This window comes from Diadema antillarum, unplaced genomic scaffold, assembly GCF_040938485.1.
Source record: "Diadema antillarum isolate AM-2024a unplaced genomic scaffold, OU_Dant_1.0 seq00001028_RagTag, whole genome shotgun sequence".
Classification (NCBI taxonomy): Eukaryota; Metazoa; Echinodermata; class Echinoidea; order Diadematoida; family Diadematidae; genus Diadema; species Diadema antillarum.
This window is the reverse complement of record NW_027271862.1, coordinates 811519-829023: the sequence shown is the minus strand read 5'-3', so window position 1 is coordinate 829023 and position 17505 is coordinate 811519. Positions and strand designations below refer to the sequence as shown.

Sequence of the window (17505 nt, the reverse complement as noted above, 5' to 3'; positions counted from 1 at the left end):
ATTAACATCATTAGAATATAAAGAGAAGAGGACTTGAAAAGATCTTCGACTTAGGTCATTATTCGACATATGAGAGGCCGACTTAAGGTTGACTGTAGTTGTATCATTTCAGTATTTCAATATTTCACTATTTCAATACAAATTTGAATTTTCAAATGTTTTTTTCCACACACATGAAATAAATCTCATTACTCATGACAGTTTGTACCTTGTATTTCCCTCCTTCCTAAAAACTCTCTGTACAATTATCCAGGCGGGTCAAATCCATGCTCAGCCACAAGTTTGTTGCTATGCATTTCCAGCATAGTTGTACCGCAGTCTTTTTTTCTTTCCTGCTACAAGTACACGTAGTTCATACAAACACCATACTTGGTATAAAGAATTCCACAACAACAACAAATAGAACGATCAGAGAATAGTGCCAAGAATTTCAGCACCATGCATCATTGTTTTTTGGGGGGACGGATATAAGATAATCAATGGTTTGATAGCTTCTCACTATTCATCACATTGTAATTTAGTAACCTGTGTGGATCGTAAAATGCGGTATCAACAAAATCAGGGCTGCCAACTCTCATGCATTGAGCGTGAGACTCACGCAATTCAACCAATTTTGACTGTCTCACTCTGATAAACGAAATCTCGCGCTAAACCCCCAAAATAAAATGTACATGACTACAAAAATGAATATATCTCTAAATTCTCTGATATTCCGAAAATCAATAAGCCCAAGCCCAAAATTTCGAGATTTTCCCGCGCGGGTATAAAGCTTAACCAATAATAATCGTTTTCAGTTCGCACACAAAGACGAGCTATTGGATTACGATTGGTTTCTACCTATACCACGTGAGCGTAGCTTGTACTTTTGGCAAATTACAGTACATGTATGGCTATGACGTATACGTGCTTTACATCGCTTTACATACACTGACTGTGTACGTACGGCCGCACAGCAGGCCACCAGGCACTAGCAAGGAGGTCGCTCCGCTCCCTCGCAGTGTCTCAGTCCAAACTCTCATTCAAGGTTGGCAGCCCTGCAAATTACATGCAAGATACTAGTACAATTCAGCAATGACACACTAACACTACACTCCTGAATAATTTATTTGTCCCACAAATTCAGTGCACTCACATCAAGAATGCATTACCACATGAGAGGTAATGTGTATGTCCAGAAATTCCTCCATCAATATACAGTACGAATATTTGTAATATAAAAAAGAAAAGAAAAAGGGAAAAAAGAAAAATACTTCAAACGATATCAGAAAATCACAGCCTTACTCCAATCATCAAAGTGCTCCAATACACTGAGTTTATAGCTTCATATTTCAAATTAGTGGAGTGCGAGTAATGAAGGGATGAATTACAGATAAGATCAGTTATCCCCCAGCACCACCACTGAGCATTTAATCCCCAAATGGATTCCCTGGCTGTACGATACTTCTGTATTAATGGCGTCACAGCCCCACGACGTAAGTTCAATACTTGTACACATATCCATGACAATGGCGTGACTCAACACTGAAACAGAATCATGCGAGCTAAACCCTCAAATCTCATGAATTTTACCATCATAGAACTACAGTATTTGAAATGTTAAATTGACAATGTACCACAAACAGGCTGCTGAGTGCGACAAAGGAGTCTAAAGCTCCCTAGCAGAGAAAGAGTAATTTGCGCCTTTGCAAATGGGTCAACCTAGCATCTGTAGGAACACCCAGTACTTTTTCTTGTTCACAATGAATCAAGGGAAAGCAGGACTGGAATACACAAGAGACAGTAACAGCTTGGGCTCATTGTGGCCGAGAAACTCTTCCAGTATTCACATCAACATGTGTCATCAATATGACACATCACCGGGAGATGCTATTAAGTATATGGGTGGTTTATTGTTGTTGTTGTTTTTATAAAGCTAAAGATGAGCCAGGGGAGAAGATAAATCCTTCACACACTGTGTGCTGGTGCATGCCTGACTTTCTTACTGTTCCTTACTGCTGATTACTTCAAATAGCAGATGGATATGTTAAAATTATGTTGATGCTTTCTTTTCTTTTTTCTTTTTTTGCTTTTATACCCCCTTTTCACAAAAACCAAGTCATTTCTATTTAAGCCCCTTCCACTGCATAAATCATCAAGTGGACTAGCAATGCATCAATTACTCATTCCTCATCATCAACTATCAGATTATTGAAAACAAAAACTCTAACAACGAAGGATTAAATTTGTTTGACTGTGATATCATACTTCAGCATTTTATTGTTGCTGCAAAAACAAGGGGGCCTAGCCAAATTATCTTCATCTCTGTTACCTTATCAAACATTAGGAGCACAAGAGATTTATGTCCAGCAGAAGTAGGCCAAATATTGCACTTTGGTGGAAGGTACACGTACTATCTTACTACTGCTTCCTCTGTTTCTCAAATGTTTTATCATACTCATAGCCCCACATTACTGATCTCTGTATGTCAGTGAATTAAAAACAAAACAAAAAACATACAAAAATATCAAATGTATGCTTGTCATTTAATCACGGCAACAATGCACGCAACATCAGAGAAAAAGCAACATTTTTTTTTTGTTTTTTTTTTATTACTGATGTTTGAGAAATAATCTGGCTGTTATGGTTGCATTCATTTCGTTACAGTCTATAGCAATTCACTGTTGCCTTTGATTGCTGTAATAAGCATGCATTTTGTGTATAAGCTCTAGGCTTTTGGGTGTAAAACTGTGTCTTGACAAGTCAGGTTACACAAAACAGGAGTAAAATAATTACTAAACTTTCTTGCTTTTTTTTTTTTGTGTGTGGCTCTAGAGTTTGTACTGTACCAACGTATCTGTATGTGTTTCTACCATGTATTAAAGCTTGGTAGTACACGTTTCTGTGCAAGTTGTGGCCTCAAAGTGAATTGAATGCAGCAGTCATATCACTATGTTTGCTTGTTTTCTTATCTTCCAATGCATCTTTTTGTTGATACTATCAACAAAGCACTTTTTTGTGAAGGTAACAACCACAATTCATATCATAAATTTCTTCTCTGCATCATGCAAGAAAAGAGGTGACATCAGCTATGATTTTCCCTTTAAAAAAAAAGAGAAAAAATTGCCACATGAATCATTATTCAAAAGTTTACTTCACCTTTCACTCACTGTATGAGAAAATCTATTTCGCTCAATGAGAAATTAAGCCAGATTTTTGACAGCATTCAGTAGCTGGTCTGATAGAAGGGAAAAGTCATTCTTCGATGGGTTTATCTAAATTTCTTTCACAAAAAGCACCTGGTATGCAGACATACATTTAATAGAGTCTCAACAGTGGCTGCTAACAAGGGGAAACAAGAGGAAAAAAATGCACACACAATGTAGTTGGTCTTTAGACATACATAATGTCACACCATAATAAATGTCAATTTCTTTACAGGTAATTGGAGGTGTGGTGAAAACAAAAATATTAAGATTTTTTTTTTCTTTATTTTGAATGAGGTGACATTTTTCATGTTTAATATTCTGTGTAAGTACATACATGCATTACAGTTGTATGTAATGTAAACATATAGATCACCCAGTAAACAGAGTACAGTGTAGTGTCCACAGATACATTGTACTTCATTAAGGTAGCGTGCATACACTAGAAAACTGTGCACACATTAATACTGGTTGGGTGGTGTTACAATTTACTAGTGTATCTATGAACCGTGCATGCCACTTTTCACTATGACATATAATTAGACAGAGTGCATCAAAGGGTCAGACACATACCAGCAGTTTGCCTTTGCCCCTCCCCCCTTCACGATGGGGTGGGGTGGGGGGGGGGTGGGGTGGGGGTGGAGAAGGGCACAGTTTATCTGACTCATCATGTGTTACATTCATGTATTATTCATCACCAATCCTGCAGCTCTCCCCAGTATATGCAGTGAAAGATAAGCTTTTCTAAACTTGCATACCATAATAAGGTTCTAGCTTTTGTAAACTCTTTGATTCTTTCTTTTTCTTCTGGTTTTTCTTCAATTTTATTCTTGTAGTTTGTTTTTGTTTTTTTAATGGGGGGGGGGGGGGGGGGGGGGGGGTAACAACTTCTTTTTAGAAGGACTCCGCACTTGTGAATTTACAGATAGCTATGGTTGATAGTGGCAAGTCATTATTTTCTCTCTGCACTGTGGATCAGCCATTTATTTCTCTACAACAACTTCGAGCAACATGTGAGCCGCTCTGCATGAATAACAGCATTACGCACCATTGCAACAACTTGTCGCACACATCACGGGACTAAGCAAAGCCTTTGTCATACTTTCACAGGTCATTGGCTCTTGTGTGCAGCAGATTCACTACAAAAAGCAAAAGACAACAGGAAAAACTTTTGCCTCTCCAGAAGTCAAGAGATTATACAAAACCCTACCTGTTACTGTTTTGCTTTTACGTGTATATATAATGATGTTTCATAATCTACTCTTTCCTCATTGAACGCCCCATGCCTTACAGCGCTATAGGGCAGTACCATTACAGATTGCAAGGCGTTAACAACTTTCACTGAACAGCCTTCACTGCATAATGTTTCAAAGTTACGGATCATCAATTTTCATTTGATAACCACATCACATAAGTTACTAAAATCCATACAGAGAAGACAACCATGCTGATCAAACAACACAAAAGAGGCAGAAGTCACAAAATTCAAAAGTGTGCGTGTACGTGTACGATGTTTCTCAGATGTACTACACACCCCCCCCCCCCCCATTTTCTTCCATACTACTGATTATTATTCCTCTCCTACACTTTATACAGTGCCCGCAAGTAGCAGTTTGTGTCCATATAGTGAAGACTACACTGTACCACAAATCACACACAAACAGATCTATACAAAACATGACAGCTGCCTCCACAACCTGCAGATCCTACTCAAACCATGAATCAGTAATCTTAAAAACAGGGCTGCCAACTCTCACGCATTGAGCGTGAGACTCACGCATTTTGGTCCTTTCTCACTCTAAAACTTTATTTCATTTGCATGCATTTCTATTGATCTCACTCATTTTGACTCCTAAATTATAGCATTGGCCTATGGGAGTCTCACTCTCAACTAGTTTCCAGTGTTGGCAGCCCTGTGAAAACATGGGAAAGAAATATTGTTCTCGTCACAAATGTCATCCATAATTCAACAAAATAAAAAAAGCTGGAATTCACAGCAGAAGTCATTGCTGCTCTCACAGGCCCTCAACGAGTGGAATACAGAACAGTCTGCCTTGCAGGTAGGAAGGGTTACTGCAAGCCATGTCATTTCTACTGGTAGCTGTCCTCAACACAGTGTCAATGACAGGACAATGTCATGGCTTGCTCCTATGATCTACAGGCAATTATGTGAAATTCTTTTGACATACATACAAATGTATGTATGTACATTACACGGCAGAAAGAGAGAACCGAAGAGTAGCTTCAATTCAAAATATACTAAAAGCTATCCAAGGTAGTACAATTGTAAATATCATGTTGAATGTTGAATGAAAACAACAACAAAATGTTATCTTAAATTTTTAACCTGCCATGTTCAACTTTTGAGCTGAAAGGTATTGTTAAAAGAAATAAAAATTTAATTTCAGACACATTTTGATTTCATAGTTCTTAACAAGGAGAGCTCTTAAAAAAAAAAAAAAAAAAGAAATATTTCGACAAAATGATCTACAATGTTTCTAGGCTGAGAGAGCTTGTGATACAGGACTACTTCCCTAGGACACACTATCACTTGAGACAGGACAAAAGTTCTTCCCACCATGGGTCTACCACACTGAACTCTTGACTGAAGTGCAGACTAACACAAAATCCATCATGAAAAGTCTGTGTCACAAATGTCACTCACTGGCACAAAATCCAATCGTGACCAAATTTAGTGTTGTTAGGTAAGTTGGACAACACTTGCCAACCTACAAATTGTAGTCTACAGGTGTACAATACTAATGACACTGGTACACTGCTACATGCTTGTACATTTGTACATGTCATGACCTGGAAAACCTCCCTACTGCTGAACAAGCATGCAACACAGCTGATTGAGGTTTAAATTCACACGATGCAAACTACGTCAAGCATGAAGCATGGCACTGAATGCAGATTGCACCACAAACTTTCTAGGCAGTGCACACACACAGAGTAGTTTTTGTCTCCCAGTTTTAGTCAAAATGGAGAACATAAAAGTAAATATTACAGACAGAATAATTCAGTACGGTCATCAAAATTTTGCCTTATTCCATAAACATCTAGCCTTCTCAAGGCTCAAACAAATGTCTTCTTTTTTCCTTGAAGTATAAACTACAGCACTGTGATCGAAACACCTATACATGTAAATTATATACGTTATACTGCTTTGTCAGGCGCTAAGAGGCATAACGTTATTCACAGCACTGGCAATATAATTACAACTGTACTGCATGTACTGAAAATGATGTACGACGCATAGTGTAGCTACACAGATACTAGCCCTGAGAAAGCACACACGATTGAGACTTACAATTGCCTGTCTTACACAACTTTGGCAATTCTGTCATGAGGGGAGATTTATGGAAGACAAACATGACATAATAGATACGGAAAAAAAATACGGAAAAAGAGTGATGGGGAAGTTCTATAAAAGACTAAAAGACTCATGCAAGTGTCTCTGTATAACATGTGCTGCACAATGGTGATTGCAACAGAAATGTACATGTACCATCTTATCATGTTCACTGTTGTTTTCCTTTTGAAAGAATACATCCAGGTGTTGAATTACATTGCAGGTCCCTGTAATATCTTTATCATTTGGCTCTAAGTACCATTTCTTGTATCAAGAAGCTACTCTTATGGTTGGTTAATGATGCACAATTTGAAAGCAGAACACCATGCCCAATCACAGATTAGCTAATCATACCACATGTCATAGCATAATGAAAATGCATGGGACCTTCTGAATCAATGAACGGATCAATACTCACATCTCTATGGCACAAGCATGCAACGTGCCGAATAAGATCAACCCTCTTTCGGGCGACATGGTTACAAGATTCAAATTGATGTGAGTGTACCATGTTATCACAGTTTTCATGTTCGGATATCCGGGTATTTAGTGGCTGATTGAGTATCAAGTAAACCCACGATCGGTGTATTTTTTTAGACAAAATTATCTACTTTTCTTCCATGACTGACTTTGAAATGTCAGTTGACTTTGACATTTCTGATGGCCACAAGAAATGTTATTGACAAATTACATAAAAGAATGCAATGGTAGATAGAGGTTTCTGGACGCCAACACTGTATCGTTTGTGTCACCATGTAGATTCGTACACTGTCTGTTTGTGCATGCACAGCATTCACACCGATTCACACTCTAGCTCCATGTACAGAACACACGTTAATTGTTTGTTTTCACTCGAGCTACACCTGAAGTGACGTATACTCAACCATGAGAATATCACTCAGCACAACCCAATCATTACTTTTTATAGACAGCAAAGTCACATACTCTCAAAATCAGTAAACAACCACAAAGGTTTTCAATCCTGCACACTCTGCCTATAGAATCAAACTGCCCCAAGGTGTACTGCATTCTAACCAGAAACTTTTCAAACAAATCAAATAATGTAATTGAAGACTTTCAACCCTTTCAGATCTAAGCTGTGTTTTCATAAACACATTATTTTCATCTGGATCATTTAATGTACTATGTCATTGATACACTGTACATTTCATTGGTTCCCACAAAGGGTGAAGTAAAACAAAAATCCACAGTCTATGCTGTCATGCTGAGTGACAATATGTAAACCATACACACTTAATCAAAGCTGCAACAGTAAATGTGGTCTGGTAATACCTACTCTCTCTCTTTGTTTGTTTGTTGTTTTTGTTTGGGTTTTTTTTTGGGGGGGGGGTAGGAGAAAGGACACACACACACACACAATAAAAAGTGATGATCAGTTGATCTCTTGGCTAGATGCAACCACATATACACATGTAGCACTTGTTCACACAGTGCAATGTATGGATTGATCGATAGTGATGACTCAGTCTTGAGTAAACTGAATTGGTATGGAGCCCTGTGCTATCTTTGCTTGGGTTTCTTTGCTTTTGTAGAGGCAATGCATTCATGTATTATTCAGGGAAATATCTGAAAGTCTACAGACAATTATCATCAATTCCTACACCTTTTTAACTCTACAAACTCTGACCAACTGTTTCAGTGCTTGGCATTACTTATCACATGCACATGCCAGGCAGATAGATAAACTGTTTCATTTGGCAAAGTGTGTACAAAGTTGTATGTTTAGGTCACTCTGAGAATGCATGTTGGAGCCAAATACTGGGTTCTGCCCCTTTGCATGATTGATGTAACAATGCAAATATTACAGTGTATCACATACCATTGTCAAACTACATTGTATTTGTATACAGTAGTGATATGGTTCCAATTGATTGTGTCACTTACATTAGTACATGTGTATGATGGTACAAAATGCACAAATATGAGAACTTTTCATCAAGAACTTTTTTCAGTCAGCTTCTCCACAGAAAGAATGGATTCCCCACCTTCTTTCACAAATAGATATCAATGTGGCAAGTTGGTCTTCGAATAGCAGTTGATGGCAGGATTGTTTCAAATTGTTTCCTTAATTTTGGCACTCAGAGGGCATCATCCACCATCTTGAAATGTGCCGTCTGCTACTAATCTTCCTCTTGAAGGCAGAGGGGAATAGAAACCCTGAAAATACATGTTCGTCGGTGAAGTCAGCGACATTTTCACACAGGACTGTTACTAACATGTGCTCCAATGGTACACTTTGTAGACCAGTAGGGCGGCTGCGAGACCTGCAACCAGGTTGTGGAGCGCTTTCCTATACTTATCATCCTTGCGCACTAGCACTACTGGAGTGGCTGTGGTCAGAGAGTGGAGTGGGAGGCGCGACAGGTTCCTTGTGTCATACTCCACCTGGTACTTACAGCAGGGATCAAACTGCCACGACACACCATATAGGAGGGCACACACCACGCTGACGGCCCCCGTGGGCACCATGACAAAGTTCACTGTGGAGCTGGGCAGCATGGCAGGTGCCACCAGGCATGCCATGCCAGACAGGACGGACGTCTTGTGCAGGCAGTTGCCCACCATGATCCAGCGCGCTGTCTCGTCCCCAAGTCGCGAGGGCTCAATGATGATGATGCTCCGCTTGGCCTCTAAGGCCTGGTCAAGCTCATATTCAAAGCGTTCCTGGGCACTCCCATTGTCGTATATCTCATGGATAATGGCGCAGTCAACTGGCTGCAAGTCCCTGCAAGACAAGATCAGCACAAACAAAAATATGAGGGCATTTCCGTGAGTTGTGCGACATGACCACCAAAATTTTACCCGCATATTTCTGGACAACTGATAATCTTACTTTGTTAGCCATAGTTTGAAGTGTGTGAAACCAACTTTACCTTGAAGAAAAGTTCCCTTTTGTGCATTTTTATACCTTTTGAAACCAGAAAGCATTTTTTGACCTGAAAATCCCTAAAAATGCATTTTTGTTGCTCTTTGTGATTATTTTTTATATTTGAGGCTCAAATCAAACTTTGTTTGGTTTTACAAATCAAAAATATATTAATCTTGCAGTAAATAAAGTGGAGACCTCGATATAAGATATGTACTTCGGACACCAGCGTGCTCTTACATAGCTCGAGAAGCTGCTGTAACGTGAGTTACCGAAACATGAACTTTTTAAACTAGCACTGTTACTATGCCCAAGTGAGACATGGTATTTTGGATTATCAAATAACTATGCAGCACACATCCAAGAAATATAATGGGACTTATAGTCTTTGCTTCAAATTCTCATAACAGAGGTCTTAAAATTGTAACGTGAGTTACCATGTAACGTGAGTTACCACAATGTAACGTGAGTTACCGACATGATTTTTCTTTAATACCAAGAAGTGATATGAAGGTTGTGATTGTAAGTAACCAATGAGTACATGATTACTGAACTCTTGTATTAAGATTCTATTTCCAGTAGATTGTTATTCTCTTGGTCTCTCTCTATCACCAAACCAACTGGTCTACATGTACAATGTATTAATTACACATGTTCATCACATGTTAACTTCTGAAAGAAACTGTTCCATATTTACTATTTAATATTACAGTGCATGTATACTGATCAGTTACGAAAGTTGTTAAAAGACATTTCTTCTAAAGCTACATTGACCTTGTTCCAGCAAATTATCAAAATTTTGTGATAACTATTAATAGCCTCCTGATTGGGATAATCACTGCATGATTACTCTTGAAAAGTTCTTGTTTTTGTAATTCAAGTGATTACTATTTGACATTTCATAGTTTATACCTACCTGCATAGACCAAAGCCATTGTTTATTAGGCTGAAACATTTACATGTATGAACAGAATTTTAAGATTGGAGCTCGATTCCTGCTGTTTTTTCTGAGATTTTTGAGAACTGAACATTGTGAATTTGACACGCTTACATGTGTTTTATACTATTCTACGCTGAGGTTTTAGCTAAATTATTGCAAAATCCTACAATGAAACTTTTCCATGTTTACTTTAATTTACTTTACATGCTGATCTATTACCCAAAACTTGTTGAATGTGAACCTCATTATCAGACATTTTCTTTAAGAGCTGGACAGTCATGTACCTTAAAGCAAACTATCAACATTTTGTGATATTAATAGTTAGCCTCCTGATCACCCATTCATGTTTTTCATTGGGATTTACTGCTTCAGTCTGCTTGATTACTCTAGAAAATACTGGTATACTTTTTACATGCATGTACAATTTAAATAATGGCTACTTGACATTTCATGGACCAAAGCCATTGTTTTTTAAGGCTTAAACATTTATGAACATGTTTTATTAAACTGATCAATACTGGTAGCAGATAACTAAAATTTATCTGCAGTTTCTGTAATTCAAGTCTAATTTCTGTACCAGTTTAGTATAAGAATTTGTAAACAAATCAAACATACAAACAATTGATTATTGAGTAATTCATACAATTATCAAATAATTGGAATATAAATTGCATTGTTTAAAAGTTAAAAGATTTATTGAAATATTCATTTCTGAACCTTTAAACTCTCCACAGACTACACAGGTCTTTAGTCCTGTGAATGGAATAGTTTATATGGATGACTTGTTTTATCTAGATAGCCTGAAATCCATTTAAATCTAGTAAAATAAAAAAACAATAAAATCAAATTCTCAATTAGATATTCAATTTCTGATGCATTTGTTAACTGGAAAAGAGTGTAATTTAATGAAATAGACTCTGTTTCATATCATTTTGTTGAATACAATTTTTGTCTCAGTACAAATGAAAGCGTGGAAAACGACTCAATTAAAAATGAAATTAATCTTCAAGTTGGTATTCTAAATGTAAAGTTTCCTGCTAGTTGGTAATCTCATGGATAAGATGGGATTAATTACTGTCAGATCAATGTTCAAATCAATTTAGATTCTTTATTCATGGAGTTTGTTTGTGAAAAAAAAGTTGTCTTGGTAAGTTTTCTTTGGATTATTAAGACAAAAAATTGTCTTGTGATCATGTGGACAAACTGTAACGTGAGTTACCGTAACGTGAGTTACCGCTTCACATGACGATACCTAGAGAATGTAAGACAATTTGAATTTTTACCATACTCGGTGATGTATGTTATTAGTCCATGACTTTGACACAATAGACTTTAAAGTCTCTCTGTTTCTTGTTTGAGGAAACTTTTTAATATAAGACATGCCAAATTTTTGCATGTCCAAATTATGTAACGTGAGTTACCGACATTTGTAGTGTTTTTTCTCATAGTTCTCATAAGAGTCTGTGGATGTAATGTTGCTGTGAGGTAGGATGGAGGTGCATGATACTCATTCACATATAGTAACTCATATCACTAATTAGGTTTTAAGGATATTGATCTCAACGACCTAATTTTGAGTTCAAAATGTAACGTGAGTTACCGTGGAAATGCCCATGAATATCTGTAAAGAATGCCACATTGATGAATCACTTACTGCCAGGTCTTTAAAAATCAACACACAGACCTATACAGTATGTCCCCCAAAAAATTACAATCAGAATTTTGCATTGATAACACCCAATATGATTTAACTGTCCAAATGCTACTTCAGGGTCTTAAAATATAACACCTTAGCTCAATTTTGCAGAAAACCCCATTCACTTTGGTTAAGCTGTCACAGAGAAATGTGGATTCTTTTAAAGCATGTCATGAGTCTGATTCTTCCAAGTTTAGCATTTGGATGTTCTTGGAACTGCATATTAATGTGCTATAAACACAATATTTATACAGAACTTGGAGGGAAGAGATTCCGACATGCTCTACAAAATTCCTCATTTCTCTGTGACCACTGAAACAAATCGAATGGGGTTTTTCTGTAAGATGTGGGGCAATGAGTTTACGGTTTCATACCCTGAAATTGTATTTGGCTTGGTTCACTATTTTTTAAGTTATCACTGCGGAGGGTCCCGTTGTAATTTTTTTTTTCTTTTTTTTTTTTTTTTTGGGGGGGGGGGAACATACAGTATGGTATACTTGTTGCAGGCTAGCCTTTCTATTAAACAAAAATTCTCCCCCAATTGTGATATGACACAGTTTTTGTTACCCTGGGGTACCAAAACATAAAATCTGCCATTTTGTTGATTTTTACCTCTGCCAAGGAAGGAGGAGGTTAAGTGATCATCAGCGTTGGTTTGTTTGTTTGCAAAATAACTCAAAAAGTTGTGAACGGATTTGAATGAAACTTGCAGGAAAAGCCGATAATTACACATGGAACGGATGATTAAATTCTGGTAGTGGTCCGGGAATTTTTATGGATTTTTGAAGGATTTTTTAATCTTTTGGCATAGAAGGTCTATAAATTTGGGAGTTCAAGCTGCCCATACTGGAGGTTTACATATGAAAGCTAAAGTGCACGCTCTGCTCGGGCAAGGCGCCACCACAGCTGGAAGCTGATGACATATACAAAGGACTTCTATATTGGGAAATTGCACGCGTGTCTGGGTGGAATTGAGTTGCTGGCTTGGCGGAGGTCTGCTCTCTCCTTTGGAAGTGCTCTTCTATTTTTTTTTTTTCAGTGTTGTACCCTGGGTTATCAATAAAAATGGGTGAAAGTAGGTTTTAGAGAACTCTGTTTGGAAGAAAATTTTGTTGCAAAGATGAGCTCAGCAGTGCAGTAGCAACAAAATATCAGCACTCTTCACACTGATGTTACCTCACATTTTCTTTCTTTCTTTCCTTCTTCTCCTTCTTCTCCTCCTCCTCCTCCTTCTTCTTCTCCTTCTTCTCCTCCTCCTCCTTCTTCTTCTTCTTCTTCTTCTCCTTCTTCTTCTTCTCCTCCTCCTCCTCCTCCTCCTCCTTCTTCTTCTTCTTCTTTGAACAAAATATCAGCACTCTTCACACTGATGTTACCTCACATTTTCTTTCTTTCCTTCTTCTCCTCCTCCTCCTTCTTCTTCTCCTTCTTCTCCTCCTCCTCCTCCTTCTTCTTCTTCTTCTCCTTCTTCTCCTCCTCCTCCTCCTCCTCCTCCTCCTTCTTCTTCTTCTTCTTCTTCTCCTCCTCCTCCTCCTCCTCCTCCTCCTCCTCCTCCTCCTCCTCCTCCTTCTTCTTCTTCTTCTCCTTCTCCTTCTTCCGTTACTGTACAGTCCTCTTTGCAGAGTATTATTGTAAATTGGTGATGTTGCAACTCCAAGAACGCATTACATTTATTGGGTTGGGTGCACTATTGAAGAATTTCAAATTTATTTAGAATCGTAAATCTCATGAAGAAGTACATGTAGATCTACCCCAGCTTAGTACATGTGATACATCTAGATGTAGAGTATAGACCACGAGGGCCCAACAGTTGAGTTTTGTGGCCTTTTAACAGTTGGTGTTGAGGACCAGTCCCGAGTGTACTCACCGGGGCAGACGCAGGTGGCTATGGCCCTATGGAAAATATGTGTGTCAGTAAATTCATAGCAAAACCAGCGGAGCCCGTCCTCAACAGGTTACACGAGCTGCATGATTGTGCAAGAGAGATTGAAAAAGACTCTCCGTACGTAGCCTGAACCAGGGTCTACAGCAAATAGATCAGTTGCAATCTAATTGTGATCTATGATGATGCACTATGCCTATCCCAGTGTGCCGTGTTATGTAGTGCCATCTTGTGTTCATAGATGTGCAGTTACACACTGCCATCATTCATGGCGACCAAATTTGAGAAGTTGGCAATATTGATCTCAGTGGCCATTTTTTTTTTCCTTTTCCAATCATAACAATGAAAGTACTTTTTATAAAGTAATTTTACTCAGGACATGTTATTACAATTTTGAGCAGCAATTCAGAATGAGATTGTTTGAAGCCATGAACCGGGACCCATGATTATTTATCTTACATTTTCTGTGGACTGGTAATGTGTACACAGTACATGTAGTGGGATGCTGCTGTTTGAAAGTGACACTGAGCTTATTGATGTAGTGTGTGTGAAGAGTGCTGATATTTTGTTGCTACTGCACTGCTGAGCTCATCTTTGCGACAAAATTTTCTTCAAAACAGAGTTCTCTAAAACCTACTTTCATCCATTTTTATTGATAACCCAGGGTAAAAAACTGAAAAAAAAAGAAGAGCACTTCCAAAGGAGGAAGCAGACCTCCGCCAAGCCAGCAACTGTACATAGCGGCTTTTTAATATTTTGCATGCCTGTACAAAAGGCGCCCAAAGGCTGGTGGATGGCGGAATTCATGAAGAAAGTGAATCAGTACAGTAATACCGGTACCTACAAAGTGATTAGTTTGCTGACAAATTCGAGTACCCACCTACTCTATCATTCAATTAGTGTGGGATGTGGCAGCCCTGCATTTTGCAATTCCACACTGCACTGGCACCCATGTTTCGGTGGGTCGCTGCTGTGGAATACGGGTTGATTAAATTAAAACTTGATTTTTGTCAAAAAGCGCCACCAGAAGAACTAGGCCTACTAGTTAGTAGTCTACCCCTAACACCCAGGATAGCCTTTTATTCTTTTCATCATGGAGAGTGGACATGTGTGTGTAACAGGAAATCACTGAGCGAAATTGCGACAATTTATAGACACCCTATGTCAGAATCCAGATGTGAGATGGATAAGAAGTGAACAGGGAGCCTCATGAGCATCCCGGCGGGAGCACCCCTCGCTTCGGCCTCATGCCCGGACTGACATAAATCTAGCCATTTGTTGTTTGCAATTTGTCTTTATTGAATGTAATTGGCGCTTTAAATGTTGTGAGGTAGTTCTATATGTACGAGTACACGCGGCCTTTTATGATGTTCCTTATCAATATTAGAACTAAGACAGCTCAGTCTAACGTTAGAGTCGACGTACAACTGTATGAGTGTATCAACTGCTCACCTGCGGAATGCAAACTCACTTGAAAGGCCATGCCCATGCATGGCATAGCGACGACACGTAGAAAAAGACCTATCGTGTCTAAACGTTAACGGTTTAATAGTGAACTGTACTAGGGACCTAACGCTAGTAACGAACCTCCCTGCTGCTCGAGTTTCTGTTGAACAAAAATTACAATTTCAACAACAAAATGTTAATCTTTGATTAACACTGTTTGTTACCTCTCGGTCTCCGCCATGGTTGTGAGTTGATCCTAGACGATCACACACTACTATACTAGCACTTTACCCACTTTACACGGTAGTCAACACGCACAACAAATCTTATTCAATGATGTATGTCAGAGCCGATTGGGATCCATCCATTGAAGCAGCGATCGACTTGAATTGTCCCGACGACTACCCTCCGATCCTACACACCATGCAATGCTACTGGTGGTACGGATATCTTAGCGGTTTCGTTGTGCAGCAGCTAGCAGGCTGCTGCTGCTGGCGTGCAAGCCATAGGCTCCTGCAGATAAAGCATTCATACCATGACCATGCGCATGCAGCTGAACAGCAGCAACAGCATGCATCGTCACATCAGTGCCGTACGGCACTGCGTCACTTGCGTCACATCAGTGCCGTACGGCACTGCGTCACATCAGTGCCGTATACGGCACTGCGTCACATCTTGCAACAGCGCCATCATTGCTACAAAACGGCATTCTGGTGCGCTCCACAGACATGCATCTCTGAATTTAGGATCTCTGGGGGCTCCCATAACCATCTCTCTGTCTGCAATGAATAATAACAACAGATCAGTGGCTCCCCCTGATCTTCAACTTACATCTGTTCCCACCTCCAAGGGCAGGTCCTCCATAGTCATGTACTATGTACTCTGTATTGGCAATGAACACTGAAGTCATAATCTCCCATGTAAGATCAGGGTATGAAAAGTTATAGTGTGCGTGATTAATCATGACTGTTGAACCCACACTTACAATAGGGATTCTGAACTAATAATGATAATGATAATAATAATAATCATAATAATAATTGACAGTTCTTACCAGAGCGCGTAACACAAAGTGATAATGTCCCTATGCGCTAGGTTGTTGAATTTCACAACAATATTGCATTATTTAAAGTATTTTGTCACTGTAAAGCTCTGTGATTTTTTTTTAAAAGTCTTGCCGCGATTATGGGGTTTGTTTAACCGAATAACTGCATCATTAACGAAACATTGAGGTGCGTGCACAGTAATGATGTAAAAACATTTGACAATTTAATAGGGCCTACAATGTATTCTGGTTAAACAAGTTTCAATCAATTTTCAACTTTTCTCACTTTTCTAGCATAATGAAAGAGCACTTGATCAGTAACAAGACATTAGTTGAAGAAATGTTTTGTTTTCAATAATAAATGCAAAATTATGTTAAATTGTTATAATTTTCTTCATAATCATGCTACGTGACGTCACAATTTGAACTGTATTAGTCTTCTCATAATCCTGCGATGGCGGCACCAAAGCTTTAAAAGTTCATAACTTTCGAACGGTACAAATAAATTTCTCTCAAACTTTAACTGATGTACCGGTATACGTGTTCTACTGTGAATGCTGCATTCACTCGTCGGGTTTAGGGTGTATAAGTTGGGCATGATGGTCCTTCGGGGTTTTTTTTTCTTTCTCTAGTAAGCCTGTTTGCCAAGTTCCAAAAGTCATGAGTGCATGGTGACATGATCTTCAAAGGCAGTGTTGTAGGAACAACAAAGAGTCACAACTCCTAGAATATTGCCAAGATCCCTCCCCTTGGGGAGAGGGATCTTGGCAATAGGAGTTGTGACTCTTTAGTAGCCATGCACTTCATAATAGCTCCCAAACCCCTGGCCAGTTTTTATCCTCATGCAGCCTATTTGGCCGTCTCGTCAATAGGCGATAGAGGCTGTCGAACAGTGGTTTATTTATGACGAGACTCCTCCCCGGGGGTTGTATTATACAAAGGAAATTATAACCCTTATGCATGGAAATGACCATGTTTAACCACTTGACGCAGATATCCACTAGGCCTAAAGCGCCACATAAAGTAATGGTGCTGCTACCCATTGCTCTTCTCGAAGCGCACATTAAAATTGACA

At 38.8% G+C, this 17505-nt stretch overlaps 1 protein-coding gene across 1 annotated transcript; it reads right to left on the bottom strand.

Annotated features, from left to right (window-relative positions):
• Window positions 1–6289: 6289 nt before the first annotated feature.
• On the bottom strand, window positions 6290–15786 carry LOC139742876 (transmembrane protein 11-B, mitochondrial-like). Its single transcript, XM_071653387.1, has 2 exons — window positions 15610–15786; window positions 6290–9283 (listed from the first exon to the last, which is right to left on the bottom strand). Exons 1-2 carry the CDS (start codon window positions 15624–15626, stop codon window positions 8770–8772), a joined length of 531 nt encoding a protein of 176 aa, XP_071509488.1. The 5' UTR covers window positions 15627–15786; the 3' UTR covers window positions 6290–8769.
• Window positions 15787–17505: the final 1719 nt, after the last annotated feature.